Here is an 18,032-nt window from a genome sequence, read left to right as displayed (position 1 = left end):
ACCAGCTGGGGACTGAGCCCACCCCTGCCCCTGCTCACCCCTGCCCCTGGCCCCTCACCTTGTCCCCACTCTGGCCCAGGTGAAGCCTGACCCCCCAGCCCTGGCCAGCTCACTCACCATGCATGGCAGCCACTGGCCCCAGCGCCCTGGGAGGACTGGGGTGGGGGGTGCTGCCCACAGCCCCCGCAGGAGCTGCAGACCCCGGTTTTCTGTTGCTGAGTGACACAGCGTTATTATGCTGTCATGGAGCCACCCGGAATTCTCACCCCGCGGAGAGGCAGCTCCTTGGGAAGGCCCCCCAGGCTGTTGCCAGCCCGGGGCTGGGCAGCCCACTGTGCCTGCCCAGTTTCCATGACCATCCTGAGGGTTTCCATCATGGGCCAGGGGACCAGGACAGGCTGGCATCTGGAGCTGGGCAGCGGCCAGCTTGCCTTGAGAGGGGATGATGCTGGGGTGCAGACCTCGAGGCTTCCCATTGAAAACACCATCTGACCCCAGGGCAGGTGGTGACGGAGTGGGGGAGGCTCACCAGCTCCATCCTCAGTCCCCGCGCTACCACCAAGCCAAGTCATCCTTGGCCATGGGGATGCCGCCCACCTGCCTGGGGGAAAGGACCCAGCCTCACCCCAGAGATAGCCAGAGGCAGGGCGCCCGCTCCCTTGGGCGAGGACCAGCCGTCAGGAAGGCCCGTGCCAAGCCCAGGCAGCGTCTGTGCTGACTTAGGTGCACGCATCAGCACGCGGGGGTGGAGGCACTGCGGGGGAGACGGCCGGGCTCCCCCCGAGGGCAGCGAGCTGTTGCGGGAGCCAGGACGGGGGCCCGAGGGCGTCTGCCACGAGCCTCCTCCCGGGTCTGTTTCCTCACATCCTGTGGGGGGCCTGTAGAGCCCACCTTGAAGGGGGCGGTCTGGATCCAGAGAGAGCATCACAGCACTGCCACCAACGGGGTATTTTCTTGGCCGCCTTGCACTTTTCTCCGTCTGAGAGAGGAAAACGGGGAGCGGCAGGGGTGCCGGAGGCAGCGGGGGTGCGGCGTCAGATGCTCTGCTCAGCACCACCTGGTTTCCGCACCTGACGGGCTCTGTCTGCCTCTCTCTCCCAAGGAAAGACAGGCCCCTCCCACCCGCGGCCACGGATGGCGTCATGGCTGCCCTGAGGCGGCCCGGGCCCGCCCAGCAGGCGGGCGCCCTGCGGGGATCCCCCCACGTGGCCTGGTCTCAGGACATCGAGGAGCCCCACCCCCGGAGGAGGGCCTGCGGCCGCCCGGCATGGTCAGCAGACAAGGAGGCCAAGGATGGGGACAGCTCGGTGTCGTCGGGACCCCTCTCTGGCTCCTCAGGGGGCCATGAGTCGTGTACACCTCCCCACGGGCCCTGGAGGGAGAGGGGCCCCCGCGCGCTGGGGCCCCCGCGGCGGCCCAGGGAGAGCAGCCCCCGGCTGGAGCTGCTGAGGGACAAGATCCGGGCCCAGGCGTGGCGGCAGGCAAGCTGCGCCTCCCTGGGCACCTCTACCCGCTCCAGCACCTCGCGCCTCTACAAAGCCCCCACGCCAGCCCCCCGGAGAAAGGCCCGAAAGCACACAAACCCCTCTCCAGCCCCGGCCTCCGCAGGTCAGTGTGGGAGGCAGGGAGCGCGGGCGAGATCAGGCTGCTGGAGGCCGGGCCTGCCGGGCACGGGGGTGGCCCTGCCTGGGCTGGTGGCCAACTGGGGAAGGCGGAGCAATGCGCCCCGCGGCCCCTTTGTGCCTGGGAAGCCGAGGAGGAGCCGGGATGGAGTCTTCCCAGGGGTGCCTCCCCGCCGGGCTTGGGAACGAAGAAGAATTGACTCATCAGTGGGTGGGCTGGTGGAACAGCAGGATGGTGTCTGGAGGGGAGGGTCACAGAGGCCGGGGGACTGGTCCCCTGGGTGGGGAGGCTGCAGCCTCAGAGAAGGGGTCTGGGGTGGGGTAGGCAGGTAAGGGGCACAGCCAGGTGTGGGGACTCAGTCAGGGACACCTTGAAGAGCCCGCAGGGGATTATGTCCTCAAAGGAAAGGACCTGGGGCAGCGGCCCAAGGCCAGGGCAAGGGTGGGAATGTAAAGAATTCAGCCTCTCTGTTGAGCCAAGAGGCGGGCCTGCGTCCTTTCTCACTGTGTGGGTGAGACAGGGAAGATGGTTTCTTTTTTGTTATTTTTAAGATAATACTTCCTGTTATTTTAAACTGCAGTGGAAGAACACAACATAAAATTTGCTCTCATGATCACTTTAAGTGCACAGCTCAGTGGCACTAAATACACTCACAGGGTTGTGCAATCATCACCACATCCTTCTCCAGAACATTCTCATCTTCCCAAATTGAAACTCTGTCCTCCCTAAACCCTCACTCCCCTCCCTACCCCAGCGCCTGGCCCCTAGCACCTCCTTTCTGTCTTTCTGGACCTGACTCCTCTAAGGCCTCTTGCAACATGAGTAGAATGCTGCAAGATTAGGCCTTTTGTGACTTTTTTCTTAAAGTCTGTCTGTTTATGGCAGCACATCTGGAAAGCACAAAGAATGAAATAGAAACAGCCACTATTCCTCGAAGGCCTCCCTCCCTTCAGTTGCCCTAATTGACACTTTGGGGTGCGTCCCTGTAAGTCATCACTTCTCTTTGAGAAAACAGGACTCTGTGCACGTGCACGTGGTCCAAGCAGCATGCAGGGCCTGCCCGAGGGCACACAGGGCCCTGCTAGCCTGCTTCATAGCTGAGCACTGGTTCCTGTCCGGCTCGGCCCGTGGGCTGCACTCTCAGGCCTGGGGCAGTGTTTCAAGGCTTTTGAGCGGCTGGCAAATGGGGACCTTTCTCTGGAAATTTCTGCATGGATTCTCTCTCCTCACGATGCACTTTCTTGTCACTCTGCTCCAGGCTCAGGCATCCTGAGTGAGGCTGAAAGTGGAATTGAAGACAAGGCAATCCCTGGCCAGGGGTGTGATCCCTCCCGGGCCTCCCAGCGCCTGGCCTCAGGTGAGTAGCCCTGAGGTTAGCCATTCTGGGACCCCCAGTCGGACACTCAAGCTGAGGTGTGGCCAGCACGGTTCTGGATCCAGAGCTATCCATTCAGCTTCTCTCTCACTCTGTGCGATTGGCTCTATTACGATCCTCACTCACAGATGAAGACACTGAGGGTCAGAGAGGACCTCACCCATGAAGGTGTGAAGCAGGGATTTGAACCCAGCCTGCTACTTTCTGGAGCCCAATTTCTAGCCCTCTGCCTCCTGAGCAGGGAAGGAATCCAGGCAGGCCCCTTAGAGCAGACTGGGGCTCAAGGGGCAGTGGGCCTGGGCAGGGGTGTCTCCTGCACAGAGTAGGTGAGGCCTTTCCTGCAGTGTCACAGGCCAATTGGGCCTGAGGCCCTCCAGCTCCTGGGCCTGCTGTTCCATATTGCAGGCAAGAGGCACTGCCTGCCTGTCCCACAGGAGATGCTGAAGGGGCGGCAGGGGGTTGGCAGACTTTTGGATGGGTGAGGAAGGGTTGGGGGGCCAAGGGAACCACTAGGTTTTGGCTCACTCATCCATCAGCAAAGAGGAGGGTGAGGATGGGAAGGCAGACAGGGGCCACTCCTGGGGGCTGGAGGGCAGCAGCGTTAAGGAACCTCGGTGTCCCCGGCAGCGGGATCGGTTGGAGGGTTTTAAGTGGAGAGCCAGGCGGGTTTGCTCGGTTTGCAGGGTGGGCCACATATGGAGGAGGCTGTCTCCACAGTCTAGCACGATTTCGGAGACCCCAGAATGGGGGATGGAGAAGGGCCTGGGAGCAGAGGTCAGGCTGCCCTAGAGCCCCAAGATTTTCGGGGTCTCCAGCCAGGAGAACAGTGTGGGTTTTCCACGGGGCTGTTGGTGGAGGATGAGGTGAGAGTCAGATCCTTAAGGGACAGTCGTCATCCACCCAGGTGGCGCTGTGGTGGCCAGGATAGGACGAAGGTTGGTGGATGCTTGAGTTGAGTGGCAGCCACAGACATGTTTCCAGGTATGTGAGCCAAGCACAGTCCTAGGTGGGGTCTGAGGGACTGGCCTGAGGGAAGCCAAGGGGCAGAACCCTGTCCCTGAGCCCAGCTCTGGTTTAACCATGGCAACAGCAGCTCCTCGGAGAGCCCCCCGTCTCTCTCCTTTTCCATCCACAAGGACCCCAATGGCCTTAGCTGGTCCAGCAGGCCATTCTCCCCGCCCCCACTCCACTGAGGCCACTGAGGCCCATCCGCCAAATTCAGGACTTGGCCTTGGTCACTCGGGGACATCACCCAGTGTCATCAGTCACAGCTCCTTCCAGTCTTAGAACCCTCTGGAAGCAGGGTGTGGGGCAGGGCCTGGTCTTTTTTTTTCTTTTTAATTGTGGTAAAATACACATAACATAAAATTGACCATTTTATCTGTGTTCAAGTGCACAGTTGCTTTCTGTCTCTATGGTTTCGACTCCTCTAGAGGCGTCCTGTGAGTGGAATCCTCTAGGCTTTGTCCTTTCGTGTGGGCCTGGGTCTCGAGGGCCCCCACCAGGGGGGTCGGGTGCTGAGGAGGCAGGGATGAGCGGAGTCTGGGACCCAGCTGCTCCGCGCAGGCCTGGAGAGTCCTTCCAGCCAGTCTTTCCGGGTGCTTCCCGGCCCCACGGGGACACGACGGGCTAGGCCCAGTGCTCGTGCACTCTTGGCCAGTTGGCTTTTTGGTGCTTCATGGACGCAGCACCCACCCACCAGTGAACAGAGACGAATGAGGCCAAATGGCACAGGGAAAGTGGCCACACTGGCCCATGGGAAGCCGGTCCACCCCAGTCGACCTCTGTGCTTGCTGTGGGACTTGGACAGCCTCCCCGCCTTGGGATCTCATATCCCCAGCTGTCCAGCCAGGATCCCGCCATGCGAAGGCCCCTCTGGGCCTAGCTCTCACCCCGCTTCTCCCTGTGGAGCTGATGTTCTGTCTGTCTGGCTGCCACGCCATGGGTTCACTTGGGGGCCCATTCGGTCATTTATTCATTCAACAAACATGAGTACTGTGGGCTGGCCCTGAGACGGTTGTGGGAGACCGAGATGGGAGGCCGTGGCTGTGCTTGGGGGCTCTTGGAATTTGTGCGCATTTGTGCACAGTTAGCGCTGAGAGGGAGGGCAAGGTGAGACCAGGCCTGCCACTGGTGGGGAGGGTCCCAGGGGTGGCCCCACAAAGAAGGCCAAGAAAGGACGGACAGTCGGGTATGCCCGCCGGCTGGTGAGCAGGCTAATTCATGTGTTGTGTTGCTACTCAACCCTCTCTCCCTTCCTTCCCTCTGTCTCCTCTTGCTGAAGTTCTGCAGGAAAAAAACAAAAGGATGAAAAGTAGTTCTTGCAAAAGAGAGAAGGCCCCCAAGCCATCCACCCCTAGGAGACCTGCCAAAGACACAGGTAGGGCTGGCCCACTTGGGGCTTGGCAGGGCGTGGGGACAGGCGGTTATGGTCCAGGCTCAGGAGGTGAGCGCCTGGCTTGTGTCCGGAGCCAGGACGGCTGGTGCAGCACTGGCTGCTCCCTGGAAAGGCGGGCGTGAACCGAGTGGCTCATGATGTGCTGGTGGACAGACAAGCTTGCTTTCCTGTGACTTGCTATCCCTTGACGAGCTGTGGCCGTTTTGCTGCCTTCAAGGTGGGAAGTGTGATTCATTTCCCAGTCGGCTTGGTTTAAGATTTAGACTCTAGGCTGCAAGCGTGGGATGGCTGCTTCCCTGGGCACCTGGTGCTGGGAAAGGCTGGGCAGTGTCCGCCTCCTGGGAACACTTGGTGGCGTGCCGCTGTCTGTGTGTGACGGTGTTTCACAAACGCGACCCGGGAGGGTTCTGTTCAGAGGTCTTAGTGGTGCTAGGCCGCGGTAACAGAGGGATTCCCGACTCAGGTGTCTCTCCCCTGAGGGCTGGGCAGGGCTGGTCACCCAGCAAAGACCCAGCTGCCCAGCCTGGGTAGGTCTGTTGGGCTTGTGGGGTGAATGGAGGGGGCTGCCTCCCTCTGGGGCTTTCCTTCAGAACATTCTGGGCCAGGGTGGCATGGTCTCGCTCAGTCCTGGGCTCCGTGAGTACCACTCACTCAAGCGACATCAGCCCAGGAGATCCTCACATCTCTCCCTGGAGGAAGGCGGCCTGCTCCCATTCTGTAGATGAGGAAACTGAGGCTCAGAGAGATTCAACAGCCTGCCCAGGGTTACATAGGCAAGCCAGGGTTGGGCCCTTACCCATCTAGCTCCAGGGTGGTTCTCCCCACCTGAAGGCACCCAGCTGTGTGTACCTGGGACCACACCTGGGCATCTGCTTAAGGCCCACCTTCAGGGCCTGGGCTCGGAGACCGCTGTACCATGGGCTTTGGGGACACCAGCGAGAGCCCCACAGGTGGGGAGAACTCTACCCGCCTGGAGCTGAGTCTGCTCTGTGGGACCCTGGTAAGGGTGCTGGGGGGCAACTTTCCAGCTGTTCCTGAGCATCTCTGTGCCTCAGTTTCCCCAGGGCATGAGATCACAGTCCTGGACGGGAGTGGGCCGGGGGTGGTCTGCCCACATCATCAGACACCCGCCTCCGCTGCTCGCAGACAGACCCGTGGTTCCAGCACTTTGAGTAACTGTTTTCCTCCTCTGTGCCTCACTGGAGGTGGGCCCTGAGCCAGGTGGGGATGCACAGGGAAAACCTCTGGAACCGGAGAGTGAGGGATGCTGGGAGACACAGAGAAGTTTCTAGAAGTCCACTGAAAAAGCACAAATTATAACAATTCTCTGCATCATGTCTACTGCTCCCCACCCCCGACTTCTTGGTTTGTTTTATTTTAATGGCTCACTTGAAAAATGACCTGCCTTCTGCCTGTCACTGGGTCGAAAGGGCGTGCCACGGGCCGCATTCATCACCGTAACCGCTGTGTCACCCTAACGGAGATGACCATTAGTTTCTGTCAGTGACGAAGTCACAGCTGGGCTAAGGAGAGATGAGTCTGGGTTCAGAGGTCAGAGCCACAGGACTTGGGAATTGGGTGAATTAGAAATTTGCTGTAGTTAACAAAAAATTAAATCACAATAGTTATAAAATATTCATCCATCCAGGCAGAAGGAAAATGAAGCCCGGTATTTAATTTCAGATTATGTCACCTCACTTTGCATTTTTTATCATAGATTAGGTCGGCCCTGGAACTCTGACAGGGCACTTGGGGACTTCATCCATTTCCACAGATTAAAAATCCTCTCGTAAAAAAATTAATTGCCATTAAACTGCTCCGCGGTAGAAAAAATGTGCCCATCAGGGCCCATTTATTGACCTAGACCCCTCTGGCGGACTAACGGGGAAGCCGGTGATGGAGGGGCCAGAGGGTGGGGGCGCTGAGAGGGGCCTGACCAGCAGGCGGCCCCTCGGCACCTGCAGCGGTCTCTGCCCTCCCTCCCCCACCAAGGGAGGTGACCATTTTTGTGTAGTGCAGCAACTATGAGGCCAGGAAACAGGACCCTCGCCTGTGAGCCCAGTCCCACAGGTCCCACGCTCAAGGCTCACATGTGGCCCCGGGGGCCGTCCCAGACTCAGCCCTGATCAGCAGAATCCTGAGCCTTTGGGGCAGCTCCTGTAGTGAGAGAGACCGCTTCTGCATCCTTGTGGCCCTGTGGGGAGGTGCTTACAGATGGGGAACCTGAAGCGCGGGGAAGTTAAGTCACTTGCCCAAGGCCAATGGCGAGTGATCCAAAAAGCCAGGACTTAACCCAAGGCTGAGACTCCTGAGACCGCGCTGTTAGCCGCGGGAGTCCCCAGGGCCCTGGGGGTGGAGGGCGTGGCTTCAGGGAGGGGCGCGGCTTACAGGTGGCACGGTCAAAGAGATGGCCGCAGGGTCCTTTCCGGGGGTGTGGTGTCAAGGAAAGGCATGGTCTAGAGGGCTGTCCCAGGGGTGCGGCTTACGGGGGGCGTGGCCAAAGCGCAGTCTCAGGGCCCTCCTGGGGGCGTGGCGTAGGGAGGGCGTGGCTCTGTGTCCTTCCCCTTCCTGGAGCCGCACCTTCAGGCCCGTGGCTGATGTCTCAGGTCTGGGCGGGGGAGGGCGCCATGTACGGGCTGGGTGCAGTGCGTGCTAGGTGACTGTCTCTATTGCCATTCACTCTCGCTTGGCAGAAATGCCCCCTCCCCAGGGGCCCCATCTTGGCCTGTGTGGTAATGTTTACTGTGGTGCTGCCTGGGCTGCACTCCCACCCCATGCCGCGTGTGTGTCGACGTGCGTGTGTCTGTGTTCTCTGCATGTGTGCATGTGTGTGTGTGTCACGTGAGCGCAAGGCCTGCCGCCGCTTCCTGCCTCTGCCAGGGCCCTTGTGGACAGGTTTGTAATGATAATGGCATTTGGTGGGCATAACTTGGGATTATGAAGTAAAACTTTTATTAAAGACAACATTTATTAAAGAAAACTCGTTTGTGTTTGCGGTGCAGTGGTTGTCTATTTGCACCCTCTCTGGGACCCTCGTCAGCCTGGGTGTCTTCTGGGAGCCCCCACCTTCTATTCCTACCAAGTCTCACCGGTTTAAAAACAAATTAATCTCCTCTGGCTCAGGGCAAGTGGCCAGCTATAACATTACTACCCCTCTCGCCCTGTGTGAGCCCAGCCTGTGCTGGTGACTGTCTTTATTACTGGCCAGCCTTTCCTGAGTGTGTGCCCGGGCCAGGGTTGAATGTTTTACAGACAAATCCATAGGGAGCAGGTTTTATTTCCCTCAAGGGTCAGAGAAGTCAGGTCACATTTCAAGGTCAGCTGGGACTCAGACTTGCCTCTTGCTAGCTAGTGGCTGAGGGTGCCGCCCAGCCCCAGGGAGGTCTGGACACGAGGGATTTCACACTGTCCCCTCCAGGAACATGTGAATTGATCTCTGGAATCTGTGGGAGCCTCCAGCCTCCCTGTCTGGGTCAGCATTCAGAGGGCCCCGGGCATCTGGCTGTGTGTGTGTTTTCTGTTTAAGATTCTGAGTTGGTTGGTGTTTACACCTGGAGAAAAAGACGAACTCTGGTGACAAACTCTGCTTGGGCCCCTCCTGCCCTCCCCAGGCTCCAGAGCAAGGCGCCCTTTAGAGACTGGACCCCTGCCGCAGAGCTGGTTACCTTGTGCCTCCATCCCAGCTCTGCTCTGCCCTGAGGCATCTGGCAGGTGGGCACGGAGGGAGGTGCCCAGGAAGCCGTGGAGTCAGGGTGTGGGAGCAGCACCTCTCTCTCAGCAACCCGTCAAACGCCCTGCAAACCTACCACCAGATGGGGCCTTTGAGGGGTTGCTATGTTTAAAAGCCTAAGGAAAGGATTTCTGTCGCTGAGAGGCACCCTTTTGGCTCACAGAAGGCAGAGCATGAATGGCCTCTGGGCTTTCCCAACTCAAGGACTGCAGGATGGGAGCCCCAGCAGCTCCCAGCAGACGTGTTACCTCACCCCTGTGCTCAGTTTTCACAACGTTCAGAGCAACACCTCTGTGCCAGGTGCCCAGACACAGCCTTGAATCACCCAGATGTGGCACCTGCCCCCAGAGGGCTTCTGCAAGTGGATGATGAGTGCAGAGCTAAGAGGGGGCCTTGGGATGGTGGGCTGGCTTGGCCCTCCCGGAGCCCCACAGCTCCCACCACCCCGGTGACTGCCTGTCTTTGCAGGACACACCAAGAAGGTTGGAGTGAGTGAGAGCTCCCCTGTCCGCCCCCGGACACCTAGTCCAGCCTCTGTCCACAGTGACCCGCAGGTGTCTGCCAACACACCCAACCTGCCTTCCTGCCGTCCGCCCGTGGACATCCAGGCTGCTATGGCCATCCTTCGAGACCTCCGCCAGCAAATCCAGGTCGGGCTGGAGCTGGCCCGGGACCGCCACCCATGGCGAGGGCTGGAGCTGCGGAACCTGAGGGGCAGAAGGCGGCAGGGCCCCTGGAGCTCCCCAGATGTACGGGGATCTTTCACTAAGAGCCCTCGGGCCACGACGGGGGGGATACCCACCTCAGAGAGGGCTGGGAGCCTCCCCACTGGGCAGTGCTGGAGCACCGTGGCCAGGCGGGAGTCCTATCCGCAGAGGGCCTGGGCGGCCCACGGACGGGACCTCTCCTTCCAGAGGCCTGGGAGCCCCACCGAAAGGCTGAACTCCTTCCCCCAGAGGCCCTGGAGCGTCTTGGCCAGGCAGGCCTCTGGTCTACAGAGGGCCTGGGCAGCCCATGGACAGGATCGCTCCTTTCAGAGGCCTGGGAGCCCCCATGAGAGGTTGGGCCCCTTTCCGCAGCGGCCCTGGAGCGCCTCGGCCGGGCAGGCCTCTGGTCCGCAGAGGGCCTGGGCCACTTGTGAAGGCCTGGAGGCCCCTACCCGAAGACCATGGAACTCTTTGGAAAGGCTGAGCCCTCCCACCTGGCGGCCCTGGAGCACCTCCTTCACGCAGGAGGCCAGCCCCCTGTGCAGGGCCAGAGGCTCCCTGCTGCCCTCCTCGGGGGCGAAGCTGGCCTGGCCAAGGCCTAGCCAGGGTGCCGTTTGGAACACACCTGGGAAAGAGAAAGAGGGGCGGCCACCCCCGCCCTGCCCAAAGCCCCGGGGGCCCCTGGGCCCTCCCCACAGCTCTGAATCCCTGCGAGAGTTCATGCGCCAGAAGACGGTGGCCTGGCGGCGGCAAGCCCTGGAGGAGAAGGCTTCGGCCATGCGTGCACTGGAGCTGAGAAACCAGAGGCTGCAGGACATCTACAGGAAGCAGAGGGAGGCTGTTCTGTGCAAAGCGGTCCCTGTGGTCTCCCAGACAACCCCTGGCATCGTGACCTTTGTCCCTCATTCTGCACAGTCCAGGGTATGTGCCACTGGCCAGCTCAGCCACCAAGCTCCCCCAAAGCCTGAGACACCTTCCTCCCTGGCTATGACAGCTCTGGAGGGACCCCCATTGCCAAAAAGGGGGGACCCTGGGATGTCCAGCCTGAGACCCTCATGGAGGCCAAGGCTGGCTCTGAGGCTGAGAGACAGGGTCTGGGGTCTTCTGGCATGGGGCGGGGCTCTGACTGCATCCTCCTCTGCTTTAGGGCCTGGAAGCCTCCGAGAGCCCAGGGTCGCCTGTGCTGGAGTGGAGCAAGGTGACTTCCGGCATGGTGCTGGGGGACCAGGAGGCCCCAGGCAGGTGGGTATGCAGGTGCAGGGGCTGCACTTCCTGGGCGGGGCTCTTCTGGGCAGGGGGTCAGTTCCCTGGGTCCATGGCTGCACAGAGCCTGTGATTACAGCTGCGTCTGTTTTCATCGAGGTGAAATTCATGTCACATAAAGTTTACCTTTATAAAGTGAGCGATTCAGTGGCATTTAGCATGTTCACAATATTGTGGAACCACCACCTTCATCTAGTTCCCAAACATGTCCTCACCCTGAAAGGAAACCCTGTACCCATTGCAGTCACTCCCTCATCCTCCCCCAGCCCCTAGCAGCCCCCAGTCTGCTCTCCATCTCGATGGAATCTCCTGTTCGGAATGTTTCATATCAGTGGAATCCTACAGCACGTGCCTGGCTTCTTCCACTGGGCAGGATTTCTTGGTTCATCCATGTTGCAGCCTGTGTCAGGACTTCCTTTTTATGGCTGAATAATCCATCATGTAAGAGCCCAAATTTTGCTTACCCACGGGGCAGTGGATTGACACATGGGCTCTTCCCCCTTTCGGCTGCTATGAGTGAAACATCCGAGTACCCGTTTTCACCTCTCTCGTGTGCGTATCTCGGAGTGGAATCGCTGAGCTGTACAGTAACTCCAGGTTTAACTTGCGGACAACTGCCAGACTATTTTTGGCAGCAGCTACACCAATTTGCATTCCCAACAGCAGGGTGGGAGAAATTCGGGTTCTCCCTGTCCTTGCCAACACCTATTTTCTGGGGTGTTTTTTTTTTTCACCCTTGCTTCTGTTTCTGTTTCGTTTTCATTTTACCAGGGCAACTGTCCAGAAGATCCCTTCCCTGGCAGCATCTTGACGTGCAGGATGGGAGACATTACCCCACTTTGCTTAGGGGATGAAGCAGCCCCTCTCACTAGAGGCTGGCCTTCCCCATGCTTGCCTCCACTGGGGAGGGGCTGGAAGAGGGCCCCGGGGGCTTCAGGCCAGCGCCAGCCACTTCCTGGCCACCTGCTCAACAAAGAAGGGAGGGCGGTGTGACAAGAAACTCACAACCAGGCTCCCTGAGCATGATGCACTTGTGGGAGAAGGGAGGAGCTGGCCCAGAGGCTAAGAACGAGGTCCCCACAAGGTGCCGCCCACCAGGAGCTTCCTGCCCTGGGCTGGCTCTGAACCTGGCTTCTGGGCTTGTCTTTGGCAGCCCGTGTTCTGGGAGGAGGCTATGGGCTTATGGGCTGAACCCCTCAGTGCCCAGCACCCACCCCTCTTTGCAGCCCCACAGTGGGATGGACACCCTCCCCTGGCCCCTGGCTCCTGGAAGTTTCTCTCTTTGCCCCCCTTTTGTTTCACTTGTTTTAAAAGTGCCCATTCCTGGGCCGCTCCCCAAGATTCTGGGTCCTCAAGGCAGCCCAGGTGTCTGCATTTTTTTTAACTTTTTAAAGTTGACATTAGGTAACATCCAGGCAAAGACACAGGTCCTAGGTGTACAGCTCTATGAACGTTCACACACTGAGCACACATGTCACCTGCACCGGAACCAAGAATCTGATCACACCCCAGAGGGCAGCCTCCCACTGCCCCATCAGAAAGGCGGGCAGAGGCATCCTGTCTGTCAGCTCCTTTTGCTGGACACGACGCTGGGGGATTTGTCCCCAAGGGTATGGAGGCTGCAGGTCCTTCATCCTGCTTCATTGTGTTCTTTTTTCACTTAAAAAATTGTGGAAAATACACATGACATAAAATTACCATCTTAACTGTTAAGTGTGCAGTTCCGCGGCACTGAAGTACATTCATTTTGTTGTGTAAACATCCCTACCATCCATCTCCAGAACTTTCTCATCTTCCCAAATTTAACCTCTGTCCCCATTCAACACTCACTCCCATCCCCTCCCCCAGCCCCTGGCTCCACCATCCACTTCCTGTCTCTGAACCTGAGTCCTCTAGGACCCTCGTATGAATGGAATCATATAGGATTTGTCCTTTTGTGACTGGCTGATTTCACTCAGCATAATGTCGTCAAGATTCTTCCTTGTTGTAGCAGGAATCAGTTTCCCTCTTTTTTATAGCTGAATAATATTCCATTATATGGATGGACATTTTATTTATTCCTTCATCTGTCGATGGACACTGGGGTTGCTTCTAACTTTTAAGTGGTGAGTGGTATTGCTGGGAACATGGGTGTACAAATATCTCTTCAAGTCCCTGCTTTCAAGTTTTTGTGATATATACTCCGAAGTAGACTTGCTGGGTCATAGGGGAATTCTATGCTTAGCTTTTGAGGGAATTCCTTACTGTTTTCCATAGCAGCTGCACCATCTCACATTCCACCAACAATGCACAAGGGTTCCAATTTCTCCAAATCCTTATCAACACTTGTTTTCTTCCTTCTTTCCTTTCTTCCTTCCTCTCTTCCTCTCTTCCTTTCTTTCCTTCTTTGTTTTAACAGTAGCCATCCTAATGGGTGTAAGGTGGTATCTCACTGTGGATTTGACTGCATTTCCCTGATGATCAGTAATGTTCAGCATCTTTTCACGTGCTTATCAGACACCTGTATGTCTTTGGAGAAATGTCTATTCAAGTTCTTTGCCCGTTTTTCAATCAGGTTATTTGGGCTTCGTTGTTGTTGTTGTTGTTGTTGTTGTTGAGCTGTAGGAGGTCTTTGAATATTAAGGAGAGTGATGCCCAGTCAGACCTGTGGCTTGTAAACCCTTCCTCATATTCTGTAGGTCGCCTTTTCATTCTGCTGACCGTGACTTTTCATGTATATACGCCTTTAATTTTGAAGTAGCCCAATTTGTCTATTTTCCTTCGTTACCAGTGCCGTAGATATCACACACAAGAAATCACTGCCAATTGTCCTCCGTCCTTCCAACAGCCACGTGCGGTCTGTTGTACGGACGCCCGGGAACCACCCCCGGGTCACAAACAGACCAGCTGGGTCTGTTGCAGACGCTGCCGCCACGGGCACCCCTGCACATGCGTGTTTCGCATGTGGGGCTGGAGACGGCTAACCCAGGGCTGACCCTCTTCCCCTCTCTCCCTGCAGCTTCTGCCTGTGTTTGAACAGAGCCTTGAACCCTGCCGAGACTCGAAAGTCAAGAGGCCCCAGAGCTGGCTGGGAGGGCGCCCCCCTGCTCATGTCCGCCCGGTCCTCCCAGGGCCCCCTGAAGCTCCAGGACCTGACCACCCCCTGCCCGCGCCCGGGGCTGTGTATCTACCTGGACCCCGAGGAGTCCGAGCGCCTGGGCATGGCGGGCCCCCTGCACTTCCGGTACAAGGAGGCCCGACTGCAGGCCCTGGAGACCATGGCCAACATCCTGAAGCAGCGGATTGACATCCTGACTGACAAGCTGCGTAGGTCCGAGGCCGTGGACACTCTGGGGGACGCGGTCCCGGACCCGCACCCCTGGAGCTCCAGCACCCCCGCCTGCCCCGGAGCCTTGGTGGCCAACGTGGGCGGAGGGGCGCCCTGGGACTGGACGAGCACGCAGGCCAGGCCTCTTCTCTCCACCACCTCCTTCCCGGACGGTGAGACGCCGTCCTGGAGCCCTGGCTGGGAGCAGCAGCAGCAGGACGTGAGCCCAAGGGGCCACCATGCCAGCAGGCCCCGAGGTAGGGCTGGCACCTGGGCCTTGGGTGACCACCTGCCCCGCCAGTGGCCAGGGGACCCTACTCCCTCCCTGACACTGGTTTCTCCTCCTGAAAGGGGGGTACAATGACAGTACCGTAGCTGTCCCTCTGCAGCTATTGTCACCATCTTGCCTCTGGCCAGAAGAGGGATGGGGCCTGGTCTGGAAGCTAATGTGCCCACCGCCTCCCTGCCCTGCCTCCCTAAGAGGGGCCATGGAGCAGGACCATGGTCCTTCCTGCTGCGGGGGTGGGGGACCCCGTCCTCACTCCCCACAAACCAGCAGCTCCTCCCCTCCTGCCGACTTGTGAGAAGTGAAGTTCCGGTGCCGGTCTCTCCAAAGGTTTCGTGGAGGATGGACGTTTGGACCTGGGCAAGAAGCTGGCAAGAAACATGGCTCCCTTCCAGGCCCTCAGCCCCCTCGCAGGGAGGTAAGCCTGCGTGTGCCTGCTCTCAAGAGCCTCGTGCCCCTGGTGCGCAGCCCATGCTGGCCAAGGCCAGGAGTCTGGGTGCAGCCAGGGCTGGCAGGGCAGTGACACAGCTCCTGACCCATCTGGGGTGAGGTGCTCGGACTTGGACCGGGCGGTGCTGGCTCTCTGATGGGGCCGTGTGCGGTAGGCCGAGTGGGGACACTGCTGGCCAGGCCCCCCTGTGTAGCTGGCGGTCTGATCGTGTCCAGGGGACACCGACACAGGCAGTCCTTATTCCAGGTCCCCCCACCGCCAGGTCCAAGTTCTCACCTGTCCGCAGACCCTGGCACCTCCTTGTGACTCCATCTCCAGCACTGGCTGTGGCCTTCTCTGGGGCCCCTTCACACAGGTCCCTTTGTACAAGTCCACCTACAGACAAATAACTGGCCTATGGGCACTGGGGGCCCTTGGCAGCCCCACTGCCCATCTGGCCAGCCCAGCCTTGGCCTGGGATGCGGCCTGAGCAGCCACCAGTCCTCCAGCTCATTTGCCCCCAGTATGCAGGGTCCCTGCTCTGTGCCCCCGGGCACTCTTAGCCCTGACTCCTCCTCCCAGGAGGGGCGTCCTTCCTGCCCCGGCCCAGCCCTGTGGCCCCACTAATTGGGCATCTCTGGTCCACGAGGGTCCCTGCAGGTCAGTCTGCACAGGGGAACTGCTTCTTTGCCGATATCTGACCTTTACTGAGCAGCTGTGGCCTCCAGTCTTCCTAGGGTTCTGTCTCTTCCTGCAAGGACCTCCCTTCCCCACCCCAAGAACTGTTCCTTCAGCCCCATCCCCTGCCCCGCTGCCTGGCGGCTCCTGCCGATGCCAGAGCAGGCACGGGTCCCTGTCTAGTCTTCCTCCCGGTCCCCAGCCCCACCCATGTCCTTCCCTGACACCCCAGCCCCCTCACCTCTCTGTCCTGGGACTGAAGCACCTGAGGCAACCTTTCCCTAGGCTGCTCTCTCACCTTGGGTGGCCACACGTCCGCTGGGACCCCAGGCTTGATAGAGCCAAGGGTGTGGGACCTTCCAGAGGGGGTCAGGCCAGTGGTGGTCTCCAGGGGCCTGGACGCACCTGTTGCCAGAGCCCACCCAGGAGATATGCCAGGGGATCCTGACCACCTACTTCTCCCGGTCTGTCCTGGGCTTGGTGACCAGTTTGGAGGGCCTCGGGGGTCCGGCTGGAGGGTGTAGAGCTCATTAACAGGGTGAAACGGAGGGTGGAGACTGCGGTCAGGGTAGCTTGGAGCCAGGAGTTCCTCCCAGCCTCAGAGTCCTCCCTAGGAGATGGGGGGTGGCTGTATCCACCCCGATTCCCTGCAACACTGCCTCACCCTCCCCTACTCCTTCGCCAGCCTCAATCCAGTTGCTGGAACTGAATTGTTGCCACCAGTAGGGGTCAGCATTGGGCTGGGCTGCCCGTCTTCCATACCTGTGGCTCTCTCCAGTGCCCCCTCTAGACCTTGAGAAGGGGAGGGGAATGCGAGAATTCTTGAGAGGTTAATTTTGGTGCCCCAGGCTCCAAGGGGAACATCTTATATCTGTGTGTCCTGCTGCCGGATGGCCAGCAAGATCCTGTGGGCCCAGACCCAGAAAGTCTCCGGGCCGAGGGGCGGAGGGCACATGGCCTCTGGGGCGTTCCTGCCTGTGGCACCCCACCAATGCGGCCTTCCCAGGGCACTGAGTCCCCCTCCCCACCACAGCCCTGACCAGGCAAGGAGAGAGGGGCAGAGATAGGCCATCCCAGAGACGCACCCTGGACGGCCCAGCGCCCTTGGAGCCGGGGCCTCAGGGCCCAGGGCCTTGCTGGGCCTCTCGGACCGCTAGGCGAGGTGCTCGGCTTGCCCTTCTAACACAGTGGTCCATGGCGCTGCTTTGCGGCCGTGCCTCTGGTCACCTCCCTCACTGCCTGAGTGAGTTCAAGGCTGAAGGTCACACGTCCCCTCTCCAGGGCCTGGCCTGTCCCACGCCTCTGAGGCCAGTTTCTGAGCTGGGTGGGTCTCCATCCCACCCTTTCCCTGCTGGGACCACAGCACTCAGGGGCCCAGTGGGGGCCGAGCTGAGCTTGTCACCAGCATCATGCGGTGAGGACACCAGGTCTCCCTGCCCCCAAGCAGGTTTGGGCCCCGGGTGTCCAGTCTGTCTGGAAGGAAGAGCAGTGGAGTGTGTGCCCCTGCCACGTGCCCGCCGTCACCCTGCAGGCCTTCCCACACCTCACACAGTGTGCACAGCAACCCCAAGGGATGTGTTCTCATCCCCATTTTACAGATGGTAAGGCTGAGGCTCAGAGAGGAGTCCTGACTTTGCTCAGGGTCCCATAGCCTGTGGGAGAACAAGCCACGATTCAGACCCACGGCTTGGACTTCAGAGCCCACGGTTTTTCCACTATGCTCTTTCCATGGTCCAGTGGTTCTCAAACGGCTCCCTGGGATCCTGTTAGAAATGCAGAGTTCCTGGCTCACTCCAGCCCTCCTGAATCTGATATGCTGGGGATGGGCCCAGTGCTTAGATGATTCTGGTGCACACCAAAGTTTAAGAACCACTGCTCCAGAAAACCTAGACTGGTGGTCAGCAAGCTACAGACCCTGAGACACACTGCCTGTATTTGTAAATAAAGCTTTATAGGCACACAGCCACGCTTATCATTTCCATAATGGGCATGGCTGCTCTCACGCTGCCGAGGCAGAGTTGAGTGGTTTCCGCGGAGACAGAGACCACGCGGCCTGCAGAACCTAAACATCAGCCCTCCATCCGTCTGTGGGGAACGTGTGCCGACTCTGCTCTGGTAACTGAGGCAGACGGGGGCTTGTCAACTGGTGGCATTTCCTTTAAGGGAGACTTGGAGGGCGTAGCTCCTGCCTGCTGCTTGTTGAGGTGGGGTTTACAGCATCCTAAGTTCCGGGCT

At 59.2% G+C, this 18,032-nt stretch overlaps 1 protein-coding gene across 1 annotated transcript in view; it reads left to right on the top strand.

Moving 5' to 3' along the window:
- The first annotated feature begins 442 nt into the window (after positions 1 to 442).
- Positions 443 to 18,032, top strand: part of CCDC187 (coiled-coil domain containing 187) — a 46,746-nt gene continuing 29,156 nt past the window's right edge. Inside the window, exons 1-8 of the mRNA XM_064490896.1 lie at positions 443 to 711; positions 1,103 to 1,608; positions 2,882 to 2,980; positions 5,283 to 5,378; positions 9,595 to 10,754; positions 10,981 to 11,075; positions 14,095 to 14,660; positions 15,020 to 15,107. Of these exons, the coding sequence (XP_064346966.1) occupies positions 443 to 711; positions 1,103 to 1,608; positions 2,882 to 2,980; positions 5,283 to 5,378; positions 9,595 to 10,754; positions 10,981 to 11,075; positions 14,095 to 14,660; positions 15,020 to 15,107 (2,879 nt within the window). The remainder of the gene's footprint in view (positions 712 to 1,102; positions 1,609 to 2,881; positions 2,981 to 5,282; positions 5,379 to 9,594; positions 10,755 to 10,980; positions 11,076 to 14,094; positions 14,661 to 15,019; positions 15,108 to 18,032) is intronic.

This window comes from Camelus dromedarius, chromosome 10, assembly GCF_036321535.1.
Source record: "Camelus dromedarius isolate mCamDro1 chromosome 10, mCamDro1.pat, whole genome shotgun sequence".
NCBI lineage: Eukaryota > Metazoa > Chordata > Mammalia > Artiodactyla > Camelidae > Camelus > Camelus dromedarius.
Note: the sequence above shows the minus strand (reverse complement) of the source record. Positions and strands in the feature narration are given on the sequence as shown.